The 14,829-nt window shown below is 48.9% G+C and overlaps 1 protein-coding gene across 1 annotated transcript in view; it reads right to left on the bottom strand.

Moving 5' to 3' along the window:
• Positions 1-2,833: 2,833 nt before the first annotated feature.
• The window catches only part of CPNE7 (copine 7), a 40,863-nt gene continuing 28,867 nt past the window's right edge, over positions 2,834-14,829 (bottom strand). The window contains exons 10-16 of the mRNA XM_083513683.1: positions 14,232-14,291; positions 10,313-10,446; positions 9,431-9,485; positions 9,198-9,249; positions 8,721-8,854; positions 6,872-7,108; positions 2,834-4,527 (exon numbers count right to left, since the gene is read on the bottom strand). Of these exons, the coding sequence (XP_083369809.1) occupies positions 4,384-4,527; positions 6,872-7,108; positions 8,721-8,854; positions 9,198-9,249; positions 9,431-9,485; positions 10,313-10,446; positions 14,232-14,291 (816 nt within the window). The 3' untranslated portion in view covers positions 2,834-4,383. The remainder of the gene's footprint in view (positions 4,528-6,871; positions 7,109-8,720; positions 8,855-9,197; positions 9,250-9,430; positions 9,486-10,312; positions 10,447-14,231; positions 14,292-14,829) is intronic.

The following is a 14,829-nucleotide window of genomic DNA, read 5'->3' on the forward strand; positions in this document are numbered from 1 at the left end:
TTATCATGTTGCTATCAGGTGTGATTTAGTCAATCAAAATGGGTCCAGAAAGAACTTTTTTTAGGCTTTCTACAAGCCAGTTTTGATTCTTCTAGTTATTAGTCTTTCTATTTTTCCTCTTGTTATCCCTGTGGGAACAGAGAGCCCATGCATTATTTTACATAACAATAGATCTCAGAAACCTTGAATATGCTAACCAAAGTAACCTGCTTCTGAGCTTGGATGATGGACTCCATGGGGAAATCCATGGGAAGTAAGAGAAATAATGTTGTTGCAACTTGTTTCTTAATTTTCAATACTCCTCTTCCCACTGAGATCCAACTCCAAGAATATCTCCATGACCAGTAGACCAACCTTGTTGCCGATTGTGGTAGATGCTCACTGGGACAGTTAGGGCAGAAGGGAGGGAGATCAACAGCAGGTGTAGCCAACCCAAGGACAGGTAGAGCCAGCTACTTCTAGTTTGTCCCCATCCTCCTCCTCCTCCCTAATGAGTTCTACAAGACTGGGACTGGGGAGGAGGAAGCTGGCAGGCAGTGCCAATTCCTGGACCAGTTGTAAGTAAGAAGGCATGCAGGTGGGGCCTGGATGCGGGAAGCTTGAGACTGGTGAGATAGTACCTCATTCTCCCTAGTGGACCAGATTCTACTGGTTGATGCTGGGCTGTACATGTGCTCAAGAAAAAGGGCAGAAGAGAAGGCAGCAAGTGAGCTCAGCACTTTGTCACCAAGATACATTGCAAGGCTTCTTTGTGAGGGGTCTCTGTCTCACCATTCTCCAGATACTTGGTGTCCTTCCCCTTTCACATTTCTATTACTGGTTGAAGACATTGGGTGTGCATGCGTCATTCTCTGCTTTAATTAATTTATTACATTAAAGTCCACTTTTCCTCGAAGGATCTTAAGGCATCGTATGTGGTTTTCAGGTCTCCCATTGCATAATCTTGTAAGATAAGGTTATTCTGAGAGAGGCTCTGATTCACCTAACTACACCACACTGGACTCCACTACTTTTCGGCTCTAGCATCCCCACAACCAGACTTCTTCCTTTCCCTGCATTACAATTATCCTAAAGGAGGGGGCACAGATGATGCTGTAGGTGAAATGTGGGTACAGTTTGGCTTTGGAGTGCATTACTCATACTTGCACATCTTCTGGCAATTAGGTAAAATAGGTGGCCCTAGGGACCGAGTACCATGTTGCAGCCTTGTCATGTTATCTGGCCTCTATCCCCCTGGCTTAGGGGAAGATTCCTCTTCCCACACTCTAGCCTAGAATGTGGCTTTGCTGGACTCCTCAGACTTGGAACATACCCCAGATGCAGTTCTCACTGCCTCCACTCTGTAAAAAACCCCATAACTGCAGAAACACAGGGAGCTCTTCAGCGAAGTAGGGTAAACAGCTTGACCAGCCTGCCTTCAGATGGACTCAGCATGCTTCTATGGCAACAGCTCTCCTTAGGTGAGCTGGAGCCAGTATGGCCACAGTGATCTGTCCAAGGTCCTGAAAGGCCTTGCCTGTTGTGATCTTGCATAACTTTCCAGTTCTGGACATGACCCTGTCCTTCTAGTATACACCATGGCTTCCAACCAGCATGCCCTGGGAGCCCTGAGTCAAACTAAGGCAGAAAAAGTCTGGCTTTAACTCTATAGAAGGTGATTCAAGCTTTTACAAAAAAATATATTAAATGAATAAATCCTGCCATTTCAAACATTCAAAGAAAGGAAATCAAATCTCTGGCTTTGATATCGGGCTCTCTATAGCCGCCAACACTGTGCAAACAGACCTCTGTCTGTTCCTATGTGGCTGAACTTCAAAAAAAGGAAAGGCTGATCGGAGAGAAGCATCAGTGGTTTCAAGCTGGGTTGCCTTTTAGGCTTCCCACCACTTTATTTGTAAAATAGACTGTGGCCTCAGATCCTATTAAGAGGTCACTGCTTTTCATCTCTAATTGGCATCACTGGTCTCCAACCAGACATGTCTTGTATGCGTAACTGTCGGGAAACATAGGACCAGGATTTTTTTGATATATATTTTTTTAATGTTGTAGTGAGATTCAGAGCCTGATTAGACCCAGAAAAAGCAACACCCCAGTTGGACATGGAACAACCGGCATAATAACACAGCAGGGGTGTAATTCTGCACACACACACACACACACGTATGCATATGGAAAGCACATTTATTTCAGTGGGAATTTCCAGTCACTGGACCTTTTTTGTTGCTTCTTTAAAGTGGAGCCAGTTGTGACATTTAACACAATTTCTTAGGCTTGCCAAGGCTAAAATGCCCACTGTGTAGATATGTCCATACTGGCCACCTCCTGTTGCAAATTCAATTACTGTACTAAGCTGCCCAGACATGCCATGGTATTTTGCTGTCACGAAAATGCTGTACTGAATAAGCCAAGGTGTTTGCCCCACCAATAATTTGCATCATTGCAAGGCATGGTGGGAAGACGCCTCTGGGGTGACACCTGGCTACTATGTGGGCACCCTCCCAAAAATCACTGCCTCCAGGAACAACTCCATCTAGTAGCCATGAGGGCTATGCTCTGCCTCCCTGGCTGGAGGCAGTTGTTGGAAACCATATGGGTGGAAGGGGATGCTCTTGCGCTTGGGTTCTGCTTGCAGATTTCCCACGGGCACATGCTTGGCCACTTTGAGAACAGGATGCTGGACTTGACAGGGCATTAGCCTGACCCAGCAGCTCTTATTGAGCTGCTGCTCCTCTCAGCTCCTGTGAATTGGTCCCAACACCACTACTGTTCAGTAGCCTTACTTTGGGGCACATTTTAACTTTCCACATCAGAAAAAGTGCAGAGAACAAGGGGGAACAGAACATATCCTTTTATTTGGCTGCCTCTTTTGGTACATCAAGTAGATTTGTCATGCAAACCTTAGGCAAACAACAACATCATAGTGAAAGACAACCACGTACCATGTGGAGGAGTAGGCAGAGCTGGGCATGGTGCCTCCACAGGAACCCAATGAACTTCATGCACAGGATGGGATGGTGAAATGGACATAAGTGCAATAGCAATGTATCTGGGGACCCTCTTAAGCCAGTCTTCCTTAGCCACGTATTTCTCCAGACATTTTGGACTACAATTCCCATTAGTCCCAGCCAGCATGGCTATTGGTCAACAATGATGGGAGGTGCACTCCAAAACATCTGGAGGTTGTGGAAGGCTGGCTCAAGCTGAGGCCACACCCTGCATGCCATACAGAGGGAGAGCCATACCCCCAATGTCAACGCCCCCCCATGGTGCTGGGCATCAAGGGAAAGTTGAGGGACTCCAGCTGGTCACTCAAGAGAATCAAGGATGGTTTGGGGTTGGTTTTCTGCAGTTGAACATGGCAGCGGACAAGGTGTTGAAACAGTTCTTGCAGGGACTCTGCCTTGGCTCCTCTCATCTTTCTTAAACCGGGGGGGGGGGTGCAGCTGGCATTATTACAGCAACACACACCAGCACCCAAGGGGGAAAGGTAGCACCAACTCCAGCAGCAAAAGGGGGGAGGCATTTCCTCTCCTCTGTTCCCTCTCTCCCCTTCCACTATCCTCTCTGCTTCACTAGCTCATCCACTTCCACCAGGCCTCTCCATGGAAGCAAATGGGAGCTGCAGACTCCCTTGCCACAGTTTCATCCAAGAAGAGGGAGGCTTATTCACCCTTGGGGTGAGGGGTGGATGGGAAACAGAAGTAAACAGAAGTCAGAACTACCTTCTTTGGGCAATGGTGTGTGTGTGTGTGTGTGTGTGTGTGTGTGTGTGTGTGTGTGAATGATATGGGGACAAAGCTACTCATTCCGCCCCCACCCACTAAGCTTTCTGCATCCTTCCCTGCCCTCAGTCTCCCATCTCCAAATGGCCAACAAGGGGAATGCCAGTTGCCCACCCAACGCCCTCTCTCCCCTTTTCCATAGGTGAGACAGAAGTGGGTTTTCTCTGGTTGTGCTTTAGGTATCTCCTGGGCCAAACCGCATTCACAAGGGAATTTGTCACACTGTGTGTTCTGCCTGGGGTAGTGGAGGCCCTTTTCTTCCCCTTGGGAGAGATGGGTCCTCCTAGAACTCACTCGCTTCCAAGGGGCCAGCTCTGATCTCTTATTGTGCCACTGGGAGAAGGGCATGCGAGGGATGTGGTGGTGGTGACAGGCTGGCCTTCTCCTCTCCTTTTTTGGTGGCTGAAGTTTGTTGTAGGACCCGGGAACCTTCTATCCTCCCTGGCACTGGTTTGGGCTCCCTTCTCTCTCTCTCTCTCTCTCTCTCTCTCTCTCTCTCTCTCTCTCTCTCTCTCTCTCTTCTACTTCACTGGGGGAAGGAACTGGCAGATGGAGGGAAGACAGACAATGTGGCTGAGGCCCAAAGGGGTGGGGGCCCTTGTCACTGGGGTGAGGGTGAGTTCAGAGTCGGGTCAGGGGTGCTGCCTTTGGGGCATCGGGGAGGTAAGGCCTTGTAGCTGTAATATTCCACAACCTGCTTGGGCACCTCTGCCAACACACATTTGGCCAGGGCAGTCGGGGAGGCCTGGAAGGAAGAGGAAGGAAAAGGTTAGCTCAAAATGCATCAATGGCCATTAGGAAGGACACGTTGCTGCGCACTGTCACTTTAGGAATAGGAACCTAGGAAACAGCCAGGCCATAGCTCAGTGTTGGCTACACAACCAGAGTGGAAAACTGGATTCAACCAGCAGGCAAGACTCCTGATTCCCACCCATTCTGCCCCTCTGGGTGAACTTTAACAGGTGAGCAGGACTGCCTACCTGTCAGTCACCTAGTGCCACCATGACAACTGGTGACTGACACCTGCCACAGTTCAAAAGAGGTGGCCGCCACTAGCTACTTGGCAGATACAGCAGCTTCCTTTTAAGATGCACTTCCCATGCCAATCAGCAGACTGAGTCTGGAGCTTGCCTTCAAAGGCATGGTTTACAGAGAGCTCCTCTTTTTGAATCCATACTGCTTCCTCTGCTCCAAACTGCTTCCTCCAGCCATCTTGGCTGCACTAGGGATTTCCCAGTGGGGAGCTCCCTAGTACAGGCCATCCCAACATAGCTCCCTGCCAGTGCTGATCAGCTGGGAGCCCAGCTAGCAAAGGAACAATTGGGAGGTCACATTAAGCTCCTCATTGTTCATTTGTAGCTGTATCCTCCCCAGACCTGATGCCACATCAGGTGGGGGCAGGTAGATGCAGCTTGTAGTGAATGACTGAACGAACTAAACGGGGACCTATCCTGGGCCCAGTTAGTCTGCACTGACTGGCAGTGGTTCTCCAGGGCTTCAGACATGGGTCCCTCCCAACTCTTTTTGGAGATGATGGGGATTTAACTTGGAACTTTCTGCATGCACAGCAGGTGCTCTGCCACTGCGTCACAGCCCTCCCCAAAAATCCCTAATGCAGAGACCTCATAGCCTTGCAAGGTCCCCCGCTCCACAGAAGAAAAGCCCCTGCTTTGCTGCTTCCCTTCCTCCTCCTGAGCAGAACTGGGAATGTTGCCAGGATGAGGGCATTCTGAGGAAGGGCAAGTTGTCTCCCTCCTCCTTCCCGCAGAGAAGGTCCGCGTCTGCCTCTCTCTCGACTAATAGCACCTGTCACTTCTCGGCGCTCTTGGCGCCAGGGCCCAGAGGGTTAATCTCGCCTCACAGCTCACTCGGGCTCAGCAACAGACAGCTTGTCTCCCGAGGCCTAAATTACTGACAATCAAGCCCAATTAGGCCTTCGCAATGGCCAAGCGTCTTGTGCCTCCGGCTGCCAGAAATACCCAACTATGGATTTTCCTTTCCGACATGCTGTGGAGTGAGAAAACAGGCAAAGTGAAAGAGAAAACCCCCAGCAGGCCTGTCCTGCCCTGCCCCTGCACCACTCAGCCCTCTCTACCCCCTCATGTTTCAGGGCTGGGAGGGTTTCAGGGGAGACACTGCAAGTCACAGTCTATGCTAGTGGCCTAGATCATTCTTCCTGCACCACTGTGCTCTTCAGTTGCAAAATCAGGGGTTGGGGGACCCCTTTTCAGTTTGAGGGCAAAAGCAGGAAGAGCAAGAAATGTTATTTATTTTACCTTTGTAGAGAAGGCTAATTTCTTTCTTCTTTTTTACAACCCAATCATATTTATTTATTTTTTATTGGGGGGGATGGATAAACCACTTAATAAAAAACTGCGAACTCAGTAAACCCATGCCCATTGTGGGGAGACATTTAAGTCTGTGAAATATAATGGAAATGGAATTAAATAGTTTGCCAAATGTTATTCATTAATTTATCTAAAAAGGGGGTGTCTCTGTTCGTTGTATCTTATAATTAAGTAGATTTACTGGATACAGTAGATTCCCCCCCACCCCGAAAGGGAGATTTTATACTGCAATTTGTGTTATGATACTATAAGTATAATGTGTATATTGTAAATGGATTTAGAACCGGTGTTGTTTATAATTTCTTTTAAAAGTGAGATATTTCTTTTTTAAAAAAAACATCTCTAAGTGGTGTGCATAAAACAATTATTGATAATGCACACATAAACTCAGCAAAATATTAAAGAAAAGTAGGCAGAACTAAATCATATGCCTGGGTAGGCTTCCTGAAATAAAAATCAGTAGTTTCTACAGATGCTCACAAACACCTGCTCTGTTCTCCACCCAGGCAACCAAGAGGCATGATCAGAGTTCAAGGACACATTCCAGCCAGGCTGGTACTAAGAGGAGTTAGTTGAAGATGTGTTAAGAAGAGGGTACCCTCCAGCCCTGTTATCCTGTAACTCTGGGTTTAGAATCTGTAAAAGATGCATGCAACACCAGAGAGAAAACGAGTCTGTCCTAACAGAGCAGGAGAAACTAGGGGGAAGATGCAAGTGTGTCTGCATTGCAGGGCAACTTACATTCTTGAACTCTCGGAAGGGGACAAACTGCACGATGTCACGCAGGACAGGCTCGCCTTTGGGGGAGCGCAGGATGCCATCATCCCCATCCAAGACCTGCATGTCAGTGAAATCGGCGTTGCCCACACCTACGATGATGATGGACATGGGCAGGTAGGAGGCCCGGACGATGGCCTCCCGCGTGTCTCCCATGTCACTCACGACCCCGTCTGTCAGGATCAGCAGGATGAAATATTGCTGCGGAGAGAGAAAGAGAGATGAAAAAGATGAGGGGTCAGGGAAAAGGGAACCAGGAGGGTGGCTAGAAGGTCCAGCCCCCAAAGGATCTCCAAGGTTCATTGCGGGAATTTGGAGCATAGTTCCTCATAGAAGATGCATTTTATTTGAATGCCACTTTTCCAAAGTTAAAACCATGTTCAAGGTGGCTTACAACTTCTAAAATAAATAAATAAATAAATAAAATTATATAATCACAAAAATAACAATAGTAGTCATTAACAATGAATAAAAAGTACATGCTGAACAATGTCCATAACAAAAACCCCTAAATATTACCCCAGCTCAAGAGTCTGTTCCGCAGCCTCAACTTTTGTAGCTGGAGTCAGTCTTGGCCCCACCCTCCCAGGCCAGGTGGGAGGCCTGCAAGGTAGGGAGCAGGTCCCCCAGGACTCACAACTAAGGCGGTTTCTGGCCTCTTCCCATAAGCATCCAGGAGGCTGCCCACAATGGACAGTGCAGCACAAAGACCAAAGAGGAGATGCAGCTTTCAAGGTACCAATAAAAGCCTTGAGGTCACCAGCACAGAGGGTCCCTATGCCCTCTGGAAATTGCTGGCCTACAATTCCTATCATCCTTAGACATTGGCTCTGATGACTGCTGGGAGCTGGAGTCCAGCAACAACTGCAGGGATTCACATCCCCATGCTTGCTTTTCCCTGTCATCACATACACTGAGCCCACAACAGTCTCTGCTTACCCCCACCCCAAAGAAAGTCCCCTCAGGTTGGCATCCTTCATGCACAGCTCAAACCAAGTCAGGGAAATGCAATTTCCAGCCCCCACCCACCCACCTGAAGCTCAGGCCCGTAACGCCACATTAACTACTGGCACTAATTGATGGGCTCAGCAGCAAAGCTTTCAGACATTTAGCGAGCAAAGAGCTGACATGATCCCTGAAGAATCCAAACTGGCATGTCCCTGGGTCCCAGAGTACTTGGTGTGTGTAAATAATGAAGGAGAATTTAGTTAAAGTCCCTTTAGCCTGTCCAGGGCTTTCGTGCATGCATGCAAATGGCCCAAGCAAACCCTCCAGAATGTGAATCCCCCAGCCCCAGCACTTGGTAGATTTCCATCAAGCAGGACGGGGTGAGGGGGCAGGGCTATGAAGCATCCAAATTCCAGCTCACACACAAATCCTTGAAATTCTGGGGTGAGAGCAGACTTGCCACCCTAACAGTCCCAGAACATAGGACGCTGCCTTATACCAAGGCAGAGGAAGGACCAGGGAGCTCAGTGCTGTCTGTGCTGACTGACAGCAACTCTCCAGGGTTTCAGGAAGGATACTTCCCCAGCCCTGCCTGGAGATGCCAGGATTGAACATGGTACTTTCTGTATACAAAGCAGATGCTCTGCTACCGAGCTATGGTGAGAAAATGCAGGGAACCTAGGAAGCCACTGTCCACCTAGCCTAGTACTGCTGACACTTTAACTGGCAGCAGCTCTTCAGGGTCTTGGGCAGGAGACTCTCCCAGCCCTGCCTGGAGATGTCATGGATGGAACCTGGAGCCTTCTGCATGCAAAGCAGGCACTCCACAACCGAGCTGCAGCCCCAGGCTTGGTGGCCCACTTACGGAGGCTTCCTTTGTCTTCTCCTCATCCGCTGCGACTCTGGCTACCTTGGAAATGATTGGCGCCACATTGGTTGGCCCGTAGAGCTGTATCTTGGGCAAGCAGTTCTGATAGGACTCCACCACACCTTGGATTCCTAGCACGAAGAGGGAAAGGCTGGGGTTAGGGGTAGCCAGAAGCCATTGCCTTCAGTGGAGCACTGTGATAAGGCAATCTCCAGGGTTTCAAGCAGGAACATTTTCCGGTCCCAGCTGGAGATGCTTCTAGGGATTGAACTTGAGATTTTTTTGCAAGCAAAGCCAAGGCTCTTCCTGCTGAGCTATGGCCCTTTCCTGAAAACAGACCTGGAAGTGCCAATCCAGGTACAAGTACAGGCCTGATGGACTCAGGGGTTGGGGTGTGTGTGATAGACTCGGGAATTGGCTTGGGGTGCGTTTGATGGAATGAAGACTCCAAAGCAACCCTGGTCAGCTTCTTACCTTCACACTCATCATCGTTTGGGTTGAAGTTAATGGCAAAATCATGGGAGATCTGCCCAGGACAGGAAAGACAAACATCAGCATGTATATGAAAGGGACCCACAACACCAGCCCCTCCTTCTTGCACCCTCCTCTGGCACTGATCCCTCCCCATCCTCCCTTATTTCCAACCCTGTCCAGGGGCCTCTCCCCCCCCCCCAGCCCCATCATTTCCCAGATGGTCCTTTACTTACTTCGTAGTTGGGTGGGATTCTGGCTCCAAAGCCTAAGGCGGAGAATTTCTTATCACTGTGGAGAAGCAGGGTGCAAGGTCTTAGGGGGTGCACTGGAAAGGTTTCCCTGCATTCTTGGTTTGGCACCATAAACACATGAAGAGGTGCCCCAGGAAACCAAGGTCACATTCACATTGTAACACCCACACCATATATTTTAAGTAGATGGCTTTCCCCAAGCTATCCTGGGAACTGTACTTGGTTAAGGGTGCTGGGAACTATAGCTCTGTGAGTAGTGGACTACAGCACCCATGATTCATTGGAGGAAGCCATGTGTGGTGGCTTTAAATGTATGGTGCAGATGTGACCAGTGACCTCTCTCCTGTTCCTCCACCCACCCACTTCTGGAAGATGGTCAGGGAAAGCCCAGGACATCCAGCCATAATAGTTCCATAATAGATGCAAGGCAGGATATAAAGCAATAAAATAATTAACTGAAGATGCATCTAAGACCACGTCTCATTTGGTCCTGACCATGTTCTTCAAGACACAGTTGTGTTCATTTCAGGGGGCGACTCTGGTATACCAAGTACGTTGATGAATATGCTACAGCAGGAGTAGAGAACTGGTGGCTCTCCAGGTGCTGCCAGACTACAACTCCCATCATCCCTGAACCCTGGCCATGCTGTCTGGGGCTGATGGGAGCTGGAGTCCAAAATCATCCTCCTTCTACAAGCTTGGCTGAAAGAGGAGGCTTGTGAGCTCCAAGCCCCCAGTCTCCCCCCCCCCAACACATGAATCTTGCAACTGTTCATGCCCTACTCTCTCTGCCCTGCCCCAGCCCAGAAGGGAGCTCAGGTCTGGTCAGGAAGCAAGAGTAGGAGCCAAGACACATCCGGTCACCTGTCATAGTCTTGGCAAATCTCCCCCACGGCTACCAACGCCTTCAGGTATTCATTGGGCTGGTAGGGGTTGATGTAGTGGAGGGAGCAGCTGTTTCGGGGGTCTCCGTTGGAAGCTGTGAAGTCAATGGCCACCTGGGAAGGCAGAAGAGCAGAGAGGAAATACAACACAGGAGGATACTCCACTGGTTAGCCAAATTATCCTCTTGGATAACCTCACATCCGCACTTACCTTTTGCCACACGTTTCCTTCCTTTAAAGTTCCATGTCCAAGCGTTGTCCCCCCCCCCCCCACTTTCCCCAGGAAAACACGCTATTTAACGCTGAATCGGAACAAACAGCAATTCATGTTTTCATTTGTGATGGTCTGCCAGGGTGATTGGGGATGGTGGGATTCCAACTACCCTGAAATGTTACAGATCCTCTAGTTTTGGTTTAAACATGCCAAAGTCCACGGTCCCCACATCAGATCTCATTGCAGACAGGCAACATACTAAGATGCTTACAAGAGCATCTCCCTGCTTCGTTCTTTCTCTCAGTTTCACTCAAACTACAGTCTGTTCTTCTTTTACAACACAGACACCTAGATTAAAACATCCCTTTGCTGCAGGTGGGGAGTTCTGTCTTTTGCGCACACACCCAGAAAATGTTCTAACAATTAGTTCCCATGGAAACAAAATGCCTGCAACAACTGGCACGCTTGTGACAAGACTTTTGTCTAGCCAGGAACTGCCTCAGGGCAACCCGCACAGATCGCCCTTCTCACAGGTGCCTGATATGAAAGTCACAACAATTTGTATTTGCCTTAACAAAGCAGCCGCCTCATTCTCCCACTTGCTCTCCGCTTTCACACCTCTCTCAGCCGAGAAAAGAACAGGCACTCCAAGTGTGTTTATTGGGTTGAAATAAACCGTTCATGCAGTGATGCAGACGTGCCGCTTGCAGGTTTATGAGAATAGACCCGTCAAAACCAGAAGCGAGTTAGCAGGCGGCAGATAGATCCCGAAGTGGTAGGCTTGAAGGTGGTAGCCTTGACGATGGCCGCCTCCCACTCAACAAGGCAGAACCAGGAAGCTCTGCTAAGATCCTCGCTCTATCTCCAGCTGCAGTGCTTAGCAGTTTTACAAGGAGAGTTTGGAGCAGCCCTGAAATATCTGGCAAAGCCTCCCCAACGCAGCATGCACACCCGGCCAGCCGATGTTTCTGACTATCAGCTCCGCAGATGACCCCATTTACTGAGCTTTCATCTTGACTTGTTCGCGCAAAGCTGACACGGAGCTTAGAAAAGATCCAGTCCTTACTGAGCATTCCTTCAGATTTATTTGCGGGGGAACTTCTAATTTATTTATTTATCACATTTATATCCCATCTTTTCCTCCAAGGAGCTCAGGGTGGTGGATATGGTTCTTCCCCTTCCTCATTTAATCCCCACAACAACCCTGCAAGGTAGGTTACGCTGAGAGACTGGCCCAAGGTCACCCACTGAGCTTCATGACCGAGTGGGGATTTGAACCCTGATCTCCCAGGCATAGGGTAGCCAGCGGGGGGCGGGGCGGGACAGCTGCCTCCCATCAAGTTAATAAATAAAAATACTTAACTACCGATTGCATTGCAGATAGCTCAGTCCAACTCCTGCCCCTCTCCCACATAAATCTTGCCTACGCCCATGCTCTCAGGTCCAACACTAACCACTATACCATGGAGCTCCCTTCCAACGAGGCATAAAGCATTCATCTTGCATTCATCCTGATTTGCCCGCATAGCAGTTAGGCATCTCCCATTGATCATTCATTCATTCCACACTTTTCAATGCATTTTCCTGTGACTGTCCTAATTGAGAAAAGAGGGTTTCTTTAGTTTCTAAAGTCGATTTGTTGTGTTAGGGTGCTTTAATCCACTGCCCAAACTTAAGCTTCCTCGTAGGCGCTTATATTGCTCCCACACAGCAGTGAAGCACCCTATAACTCCCAGCAGCCCCAGACAACACAGCTGTGCTGGCTGGACCTGATGGTAGTTCTTGTCCGAAACATCTTGAGGGCACCAGGTTGGAGAAGGTTGCTATTTAGCCAAGCAATTTGCTGACTATGGATGCGAAAGGGGCCCAGAGCAATGAGCCTCTTCTCTTCCTTGGAAGATGAAGCAAACTTGTTTTCTGCTGTTCCAGAGGGTAGCACTTGAACCAATGGATTCTAATTACAAGAAAGGAGATTCCAACTAAACTTTAGGAAGAACTTACTGATGGCAACAGCTATTAGGCAGTGGAATGGACTGCCTCAGAAGTGGTGGACTCTCCATCATGGGAGGTTTTGAAGCAGAAGTCGGATGGCCATCTGCCAGGGATTCTTTAGTTGTGATTCCTGCATTGCAGGGGGTTGGACTAGATGGCCTTTGGGATCCCTTCCGACTCTACAGTTCTATGATTCCTTCTCCTCCCCTTGCTAAGCAGCTGAATGGATCCATCCCAACCTGATATCTCCTGAAAACTGGCATTTGCCACTAGACTTGGACTCAAAGGGAGGAGTGCCATCTTGGTGCGCTTTCCCGCTTTGCCCACCAGGGGCAGCACCAAGCACAGCACAGCTTTGTGCCACCTGCTGCTACCATTCCGTTCTTGCTCTGCTGTTCGCCTCTACGTTGCGGCACCAACAAGCAACAGGCCTTGGCACCTCCAGACATGGCGAGCCTCTAATTCCTGGGATCGTTCTCAGCTCGTATCCCAGCGAGCGGAGAGGCTGAGAGCCAGCAATCTGTTCCTTGAATGTTCTAGGATCTGACTCACTCCAAGAAGGAGAGTTGCTCTTTCAAAACGCAATCTGGGCGCTGGTTGTTTTCAAGGGAGAAAAATCTGTGCGAAGCTGCAGCAAAGGCCTGGCAGCAGGGACTGTGAAAGCCTGAGGAGGAAAAGGAGCTGCTCCCCACACATGCCCACCTGGCAGCTCACCAAGGCCTGGGGGAGGATCACTGAAGAAGCCTCCATTTGCAAAACTGCCTGGCCAAGCCTGTGGTTGATTTGCACGTGACAAGCTGGCCTGCCAAGGCAAGGGCTGTTTGTGCGCACACGTGTGCAGATAGCATGCCCTAAGCCTGTATCCTACCACAGTGTTAGCGACAGCAACCAGGGAAGTGACATCCCCATATGGAGGAGAGTTGACAAGCCTAGCTTTTGCTGAGATCGACACTGCCTTTGAGCATATGCAGTGTTTGGAAGATTTTCTGTATTTCTATTCTATTGCAATGTGTGGAATATGCTTTTGAACCTTAAACCACCATGGTGATCCAGGACAGTGACAGGCTCCCACGGATTTGCTGCATATGAAAAGGCAGGATGTTGTTGCTTCACATATGGAAATATAAAGGGCTCACTGGTGCCCATTTAGACTGGTAGGGTGGAAGGCAGGGAGGCCAACAGTAGGTGGAAACAGAGCCAACAACAGGCAGATTCAGAGCCAATGACAGGCAGAGCAAACACATTCTGCTTTTGTTTCCATCTTTCTCCTCCAGGCTGAGCATTGATGCTGGTGCCCATTGGGACTGGTAGGGTAGAAGAGAGGGAGCCCAACAGTAGGTGGCGCCAGAGCAAATGGCAGACAGAGCCAACTAGCTCTAGTTTTGTCCCCACCCTCCTTCTCCCTGCTGAATTCTACAAGGACAACACTTGTAATTGAGGAGGAGGAAACTGATAGGGTTGGTTGGTTGGTTGGTTGGTTGGTTGGTTGGTTGGTTGGTTGGAAGTAAGAAGGCAGGCAGGTGGGGATGGCTGGGCATAGCAGTGCCCCATTTGCCCTAATGGACTGGCCTCCAGTGAAAGACACACACTCATCAGAAGACTTGCCTTAAAAACCCAGACCATCCTTATGATGTTCAGTTGAGGCTAGAATGGGTTCACTGGGCAGTGGGGGAAGGCAAGCATTGCTACTCACTGTGAAGTGGATCTGGCAACCACCCATGATGTAATCCAGGAATGAGTAGACCCTGTGAATCTTTCAGACAAAGAGTGTGTTAGCCAATGCCATGGGTGGGCATATTCACCTTCCTCCTGCAGTCTTCCAGGCATGAGGAGGCAGCCATTAAGGCTGCACATCCAGGTCGAAGGTGGCGGGGGGGGGGGGAGAATTCAATGAGGACCTGGCTTTGCTTACAGCTCAGCAACCCACCAGATTCCAGAGGGGAAAGATTTGGAGAAATTCCCAGTCAGAGATGGGCAAATATACTCCATCTTGCTTTCTCTCCATTTCTCATTTTTTCCGAATCTTAAATTCAGTTCTCTGCAATTCCACATCGGTTAGTTTTTGGTTTTTTTTAATGTTTTCATCAACATTTCAGTGTTAATTTCTCCCAGTATATACAACCCTGTATGCAGTTTTGCCAAACGTAAACATTTTCCCAAAGCAATTTCCCCATATGTAATGCATATTTGTATGTTACTTTCACTATCATATGCATTTATATGCATGCTTTATTCTTTTAGATGTACAGTATTTCTGAACACCTTACTTGTTTGGAGAAGTACTTTACAAA

This window comes from Podarcis liolepis (genome assembly GCF_965112155.1).
Source record: "Podarcis liolepis genome assembly, chromosome: 7".
Classification (NCBI taxonomy): domain Eukaryota; kingdom Metazoa; phylum Chordata; class Lepidosauria; order Squamata; family Lacertidae; genus Podarcis; species Podarcis liolepis.